Source organism: Coffea arabica, chromosome 1e (assembly GCF_036785885.1).
Source record: "Coffea arabica cultivar ET-39 chromosome 1e, Coffea Arabica ET-39 HiFi, whole genome shotgun sequence".
NCBI classification, from domain to species: Eukaryota; Viridiplantae; Streptophyta; class Magnoliopsida; order Gentianales; family Rubiaceae; genus Coffea; species Coffea arabica.
Window position 1 is genome coordinate 38,803,529 of NC_092311.1, and position 8,051 is coordinate 38,811,579.

Consider the following 8,051-nt stretch of genomic DNA (forward strand, 5'->3'; position numbering starts at 1 on the left):
TTTCAGACTATGTATTTTGCATTGGCGGTTGTGCTGTTAGTTGGAAAGCTACTCTACAACCTGTCGTAGCTTTGTCTACTACTGAAGCAGAATATATGGCTGTGACCGAGGCAATCAAAGAAGCCTTGTGGTTGAAGAGTTTATTTAACGAGCTAAGTCTATATCAAGGTGTTATTGATATTCACTGTGATAGTCAAAGTGCCATACACTTGACTAAAGATCAGATGTATCATGAGAGTACGAAACACATTGATGTGAAGTATCACTTCATTCGGGATATCATTGCTGAGGGAAAAGTCCTTATTCAGAAAATCAATACTAAGGACAATCCAGCCGATATGTTTACGAAGCCTCTTCCAAATTACAAGTTCAAGCAGTGCTTGGACTTGGTTGGTGTTCGTTATTGGTGATTTAAGCCCATTGGGGCTTATATGAAGAAGGTGGAGCAAGTTTATAATCTCTCGATGTTGGGGACTCATCAAGGTGGAGATTTGTTGAAGCCGCATTTGTTGACCAAATGCTTTTGGTGCTTCGTCCCACATCGGTAGAAGCCAAAGGAATTCTTCCTTTGATTTCCTATAAATAAGGGAGCCTGATGAAGGAATAAACTCGCACCACTCAAGAGAGTTATATGGGCTATTAGTTTCTTGAGTCATCTAGCCCATTCAGTCAAATATTTTAGGCTCTCTTGTTTTGAGTTTAGGAATATTTTCTAAACTCTTTTGTAAGTGCCTATTGGCCTAGGAACCATTTTCCTACGGTTTTTTGTATTTCTTCTTCATAGTAGAAATATTGCTCCTCCCTCGCCCGTGGACGTAGGTCAATTTGACCGAACCATGTAAATCTTCTGTGTCTTTTATTTGCTTTGTTATCCGTCTTTATATGGTCGGTTTTACCGCCTAATTATTATATGGCTGGTATCTACCACCTATCTATTATATGGTCGGTTATACCGCCTACTTTGTCCTAACTTGGATTTGTCTATTTCCTGGCCCGGTCCTAACAGTTCGGTTTATTGGTCTCCAATCTCAAGGCACTGAATGGATAGAACACTAAATTATAAGAAAAAATTGTCAGTTAACCATTATTCTGTATTATTAGGATGTTGGCATCATTAGGTCATATTTTTTAGCCCCATATGAAGACATTCATAGTTTTGAGCAAACTTAGGCAGAAATAATACTTTTCTTCATTCCAATTGTTTGAAATTTTTTTGTAAGCTTAGCCTTCTTCTCTTGATGATTTTATATCGTAAATAGACTTCTCTACATTGACATGGCTGTGCTGCTGGAAGCATTTGTTCGGGGTTTAATTAAGAGCCTTTTAGCATGTTTTATGCTCACAGCTCCAACATCAACTTTTTGTTGCTTCTTGTATAATGCTTGCAACTGAGATGTTGATTAGTGGATTTTTGATCTACTACTTCTTAGCATTCACACTCTTCAGTGAACTGTAAGAGAAAGGAAGAACTATGTTTGGGCCTCTTCCTGAGAGACCATGCACTCTTAAATGCTTGATTACATAGAATTAGTCCTCTCTTGCTTGCAGTACTGGGATGTACCATCCTTCTGATTGCCATGGTTAATTCTGCTTTCTAAACTCATACTGTTACCTGATTTTTTTACTAAAACTTTGCTGAGCTAGTTCCTTTATTGACCTGGCTACATGATTTTGCTTACTCTTTTGCAGGAAATTCTATCTCATTCAACAACTTTGTCATTAGTGCTACTAGATGAAGTATGTGCTGTGAAGAAGTTCCTAGTTTCATTTTTTATTTTTGTTGGGACAATTTTACAGTTCATTTGTTTGACTCGTTTATGTGATTTAATTTATAGAGACCCTGCTTGTTTAGAGATAGCACCATGCATTACCTCCTTTTATAGGTGGGCGCAGGAACAAATCCCCAAGAAGGCGCTGCATTGGGAATGGCATTGCTTGAATCTTTTGCAGAGGCTGGTCCATTACTAACAATGGCAACAACACATCATGGAGAACTTAAAACCCTTAAATACAGGTAGTTTGCGAGAAGGTACAATTTCTTGTCTAACTGCATGCCAATCTCGAACTGATGGCTTCCTGTTGGAAAACACGACTGACAGCAATAAAGCCTTCGAAAATGCATGCATGGAGTTTCACGAGATGAACTTGAAGCCCACCTTTAGGATTCTTTGGGGAGTACCAGGTTCTCTTTTCAATTTGGTGGTAACCGGTTCTTCATTAGTTGCAGTTCCTTTGCCGAAATATTCATATTATAAACAAGAATCATTTGTGTGATTGAGGTGTTTTTAGCATTTGTATAAACCTATTTACATGGGTTTTTCTTCCTTGTACATCTCACCTTTCCAGGCCGTTCAAATGCAATCAGCATTGCTGAAAGGCTTGGAATTCCAAATGCAATTTTGGATAATGCTCGTGAACTTTATGGAGTGGCTAGTGCAGAAATTAACGAGGTAATATTTGTTTGATATTGGAATATGTACGCCTATCAGGACTGTTAATTTGCAAATATGCATCCTATTGCAGAATGGTTGACTATCTTTTACAATCAACTTCACAAGAACACTCAAACATAAGAATTACCTAGATTAAATCTGTTTCTGTCCTTATAGATTGTTAATTAGTGTAATTTTGATAGATGCCATCACCTTTTGACATGATATTACTGACACTTTTGAACTATATATGTGCCAAATTGTAGAAGCAACAATAAACCTAGTCATTCTTTTCAAGGGTACCAAATTACACTATATATTAATTAGATTGGTATTTACTGCTTTCTGCGGGTGTTGTCTTTAGATGCATATATGCAGTAAATGGTTGTGATGCTTTCTTTACAAGTTTTGATATATTTTCATTATTTTCTTAAGAAATCTTCCCTTTGTTATGACCTGTTGCAGATTATAGTAGAAATGGAGAGATTTAAGCATAATTTCCATAAGCAAATCCAGGAAGCTCAACATTATCTGATGTGAGAATCTTTCAATTAACTAGATATGTCTTTGTTTGATTGCCTTAGCTGTCTCCCAGAACTACAGAAATGCCTTATTGTCCTGATGCGTTGAGAAGAAAATACTTAACACTTACACAGTGTAGAGTTTATAGAAAGAAATGCTCAAATACCTTTGGATTCATCCTATTTGCTGGAAGTATTGTGTACATAAATCTGAAGTAAAGTGGAGTGGGCTTTAGTATCAGTAGTGATTAATTACAGGGGTAGAAATGAATGCCACATGTAATATCCTACTACGAGGTGAATTTTTTTAGTACAGTGCCATCTCTTTGAAAAGATAGATTATTGTTGGTTAAGTGAGTCATGTTCATATGATTTCCTTTACCAACATAACTTTCAACATCTTTATGTGCTTGTGGATACCTGAATGATGGAAGGGATACCCTAATGACAGTATAATTGGTTAAAGATGACAAAGGAAATATCAAAAAAATTAATGTAGATACTTAATTTGCTGATTAATGTATTGAGAATAAAAGTTCCACAGATGGTTGACGCTCCAGATTCTTTTCATAATTATTTGTCTCAGATTGTCGAAAAAACTCCATAGCGATCTAGTGTTGACCAGCAAAAATGTCAAGGAACACCAAAGGAATCAAAGATACAAGATGACACAAAAAATATCTGAGACTGCAGGTTCAGCACGTTCAAGGCTTCATGAGAAAGTACGACAGCTTCGAACATCTCATAACAATTGGCAACATAGGTCAATGGTTAAAAAGAGCGAGGACACTTTGACTTCTGTTGATCTGCAAAGTGAAGCAGGAAGAAGTGAGACCTCCAATGCCTCTGAGACTCTAACTGCAAATAATACGAGGCAGCAACCAGTCCCAGGTATATAGCCTATTGGTTTCAATTGCTGTTCTTTCTGTTCCAGGCAATCTGATTTTAGGAGTTGTAGGGTTGACATCTATGCTGACTATATGAGGGTAAGGTAATTAAAGTTTTCCTTGCATGTATAGCAGATAAAAAAGCTGAAATTCCAAAAGAAGGTGATACAGTGGTAGTTCCTTCTCTCAACAAGAAAGCAGTAGTTTTGAAGGTGGAGCCATCCAAGGAAGAAATAGTTGTTCAAGCTGGCAATATGAAGCTGAAGTTAAGGCTGGTGGATGTAATCTGAGTAAAACTTTTCTGCCTGCTTTGGCTTCAAAAGCAACCAGTAGTAGCAGTTATCTGAGATGTGGCTTTGAGGATGCACAAATACAACCACTGGGGCTGCTTGTGGGAGCTTCTGATTCCAGTCATTATTGGCGGAACTGTTCCTCAAGCCCTCCCCCCCCCCCCCCCCCCCCCCCCCCCCCCCCCCGCTAAATATGATGCAAATTGCAACTTATTCGCACTTACATTAGATTTATGTACATTGTCATTTGTCTACAATTTTCTAATTTATTAGCAACAAATGCACTATCACAAAAGTAATAGTAGATTTTCCTTCTCATATTTACAGCCCATGATATGAAATTTTGTATTTGTTGATACATCTCAAAATTGTCTTGAGTCTCTTGACTGTCATTTGGGGTTACTTTGTGGAGTAAATTTAGTTTTGGAAGATGAGGGGCGATTTGAATGCATTATGGGTTTAAAAAGATATTCCGAAACCTTATTTAAGGGATAGGGGAAATAGGAGAACTTGAAGAACCATCACTTTATACATCAACCACAATTAGTCGGGCTTCAAACAATGTGATCAAAGTTATACAAGCAATTACTAAAAAAATTTGGTTACAATACACCTAATTTAATTTTTTGACTAAAAATTGGAAAGAATAGTGTGAATGGTTTAGATTGATCAAGTATAACATTTGAAACCTAAACCATCCAAATATTCTCGTGTTTATCAAGTACAAAAATAAGCCACAATTTTCTAATAATCCAATTAAATTCTAAAATATTTAGCAATCCTATTATGATTGTAACTTGAATTTGTAAACTTGAGTTGTAAAATTGTAGAATCATGAGATGGACCAAAATCTTAATACATGTGTTTGAAATGCATAATGCAATCAATCATTACAAGTGTTTACAAAGCAGTGAAGGTGGCTTCAACGGCAAATTTCTAAGAATATTGTCAAAATTGAAAATGTTCAGAAAATTGGGGGTATTCAGGAGGGGGTTCTGGTTTTAGGGCTGCTGCATTTTAGGTAAGCGACTATCAATAAAATTAGAATTAATTTGTATTTATTTTTGGTTGCTGTATTTTTATATAATTTCTCCGAATTTTTTTCCCCAAGCTTTCGCCGCTCATCAGATCTGTGGCGAAAGGCTTGTTGACACCGACAAGGCTGACAACGACTTGACAGGATAGCAGGACTACGGCTAATACAATACAATTTTTTTTGAATAGTTTAAAAAGCTGACGCAAATGGCTAATAAGGACAAATTAGGAGGCATTTATTATTTTTTTAATAGTTTAAAAAGCTGACATCATTTGCATCAGCTTTTTGACTTTTCCTCCTTGACGTCGCAAATCAAATTTGTTGCGTTAATTTTTTTTTAGGGAAAATGACCTGTTTCATCCCTCACATTTCGCAAAAATATTCTTTTCATCCCTCACTTTTAAAATGAAGCAAATTCGTCCCTGACATTTAAAAATTAAAACTATTACATCCCTAAACCTAATTTTCAATCTGAATCAAACCATCTAATAACCCAGTAATAAATTTCGAAAATAGAATTGATAGATCATTCAGTCAACTTCATCATATTCACATGACATTTATTAAACCAAAAAAATAAAAATTATAACATAAAAAGGCCATTCTTTGTTTTGGAATAGTAGAGTTTTTTTTTTGGTAAATCTTTTTATGCACCGTTAGTATATCCGCTTGCGAATCTAGATGTGTATCATAAATATAAAATTTGGTGTTTAAATTTAAATTAAAATTATATGGCGGTACATAAAACCGTCAGTGTATACAATGATAATGTAGAAAAGATTAATCTTTCTTTTTTATGTTATAATTTTTTATTTTTTTCTTTTAAGCTTCATTAAATTTCACATGAATATCTATTTGAGTTAACCAAGTGATCTACCCATTACACACCCAAAATTTGTAATTAGGTTGATTGGTGGTTTGACTCAGATTGAAATTTGGATTCTGGGATGTAATGATTTCAGTTTTTAAATGTCAAGGACGAAATTGCTTCATTTTAAAAGTGAGGGACGAAAAGAATATTTTTGTGAAATGTGAAGAATGAAACCGATCATTTTCCCTTTTTTTTATTGCGGCGTCAAAATTTTTTATTTTTTCCCACCGTTGATCACAGTGATCAACGGATGCTGATTGTCGGCCAAAATATTTTCTTTTAAAGTGAGAAGGCAATTATTGATTGATTTGTACAAAAATTAATTTTTTTTAAACTGAAAAAGAATATTTTAAAGTAAAATTGCAAATCTCGATTGCGGGGATAGTTTTGCCACCGTCAATCCCACCTACCCAACACAACCAATGGTTGTCATTTACCCTCTTATTATTTCTTTATAAAAAAAGCTAACGGCCATGCACTAATTTTTTTTTTAAAACTAAACTAATCAAAGTTCAGAATTTGTAGTCAAAGTAGCAGTACTACAATTATTTGTTATATTGCCGACAATAACTATTCTATCTCATCTTCACGGACAACCTCAACTTTTCTCTGTTCTCTATATATTCACTTAAGAAAGCCCACTTCCTTCACGACCTTTCTCTTTCTGGTGTGGTACTCATCTTCTTCTTCATCTTTTTCACAAAATTTTCTTAGATTTTTCTCTTTCTGGTGGTCCTCATCTTCTTCTTTCATCTTATATTTCTCCTAGATTTTCGCGAGTAGCTGGTCAATTAAGACGACGATTCAGAAAAACAATATTACAATTTGAGGGGTGGATCAGAAAGAAATTTTGTAAAGAAATGATATATCATTGACAAGGCTAGTTTATTTAATAATTTTGTTAATAATAATTTTATAATATTTGCAGTTATGTTAAGTTCTAGATATTATGCTGCTTTACATTTATTTAATTTTGGAATGAGATTTTTATTTAAAGTTTGCAGTAGTCTTTTATTTATGGTTTGCAGTAGTATTTTATTTACGATTTATGATTTATTTATGATTTGCAGTAGTCTTTTAGGCAAATTAATAATGAATACTAATAGTAAGATATACTATTAAATGATTATTTGTTGACATTAATGGTCATATGAATAAAATGTGATAGTTTTTAAGATTTAATAGTCGTTGACGGCGAATTAATATTTACATTTAAGATTATTTAATAGTCAGATGATAAGGTTAGTCTTTTATGGTTATTAAAGAAGTTTTTTAAAAATTATTTTTTGACAGATTTTAGAATTAATTTTATAGAGGCAGTAGTCTTTTAGGCGAATGATGAATAAAAGATAAATAATGGCAAATGGTAAATAGTAAGTAGTAAATAGTAAATAATAAATAGTAAGTGGTAAATAATAAGTGATAAGTGGTAAATGATAAATGATAAATGGTAAATATTAAATGGTAAATAGTAAATAGTAAATGGTAAATGATAAATAGTAAATAGTAAATAGTAAATAATAAATAATAAATAATAAAAAGTAAATAATAAATAATAAATAGTAAATAGTGAGTGGTTAAAATTATATAGTAAAAATAACAATAATACAATATGAGATTGTGAGATAGTAACTGATACATTAATAATACCCGTACTATTAATCTATAGTTTAGTAATATTAATATGAATAATAAATAGTAAGTAATACTAATAGTTTTAAAAATATAAGTTACAGTACTACAATCATAGTCTAATAGTACCTATGATTAATTAAAGAAGACCATTACTCTAATAGTGTGAATAATACTATTTGTTTGATAAATTTATTTTTATTTATTCATTTGCTATTGATGATTATTTTATTAGTGGTGCTATTACTAATGAAAACGCTTATTGCATTAATATTAGTAATTATGATAAGTTGATATAAAAATATTCGTAAAATTAGGAAAAAAATATCGATGGACCTTGTATTGGTGTTTCAATTTTATTGGGGAGGTAGAATAAACGAGA

General features: G+C 33.2%; 1 protein-coding gene across 4 annotated transcripts; it reads left to right on the forward strand.

Annotated features, from left to right (window-relative positions):
• The first annotated feature begins 1,095 nt into the window (after positions 1 to 1,095).
• On the forward strand, positions 1,096 to 4,291 carry LOC140009582 (uncharacterized). 4 transcript variants are annotated; one of them, XM_072055618.1, is made up of 7 exons: positions 1,096 to 1,737; positions 1,884 to 2,014; positions 2,100 to 2,182; positions 2,347 to 2,450; positions 2,898 to 2,968; positions 3,540 to 3,844; positions 3,973 to 4,291. In XM_072055618.1, exons 1-7 carry the CDS (start codon positions 1,666 to 1,668, stop codon positions 4,128 to 4,130), a joined length of 924 nt encoding a protein of 307 aa, XP_071911719.1. In that variant the 5' UTR covers positions 1,096 to 1,665; the 3' UTR covers positions 4,131 to 4,291. The 4 variants fall into 4 exon arrangements, with proteins under 4 accessions (XP_071911719.1, XP_071911720.1, XP_071911721.1 ...); XM_072055619.1 differs by having other exon boundaries at positions 3,976 to 4,291; XM_072055621.1 differs by having other exon boundaries at positions 1,685 to 1,737; positions 1,836 to 2,014.
• The last annotated feature ends 3,760 nt before the right edge of the window (positions 4,292 to 8,051 follow it).

Bases quoted from the DNA above. Each gene is read 5' to 3' on its own strand.
- LOC140009582 (XM_072055618.1), top strand. From the start codon at position 1,666: ATGATTTTGCTTACTCTTTTGCAGGAAATTCTATCTCATTCAACAACT. The intron at 2,015-2,099 runs GTAGTTTGCGAG...CACGACTGACAG, and splicing joins CTTAAAACCCTTAAATACAG to CAATAAAGCCTTCGAAAATG. The intron at 2,183-2,346 runs GTTCTCTTTTCA...TCACCTTTCCAG, and splicing joins GATTCTTTGGGGAGTACCAG to GCCGTTCAAATGCAATCAGC.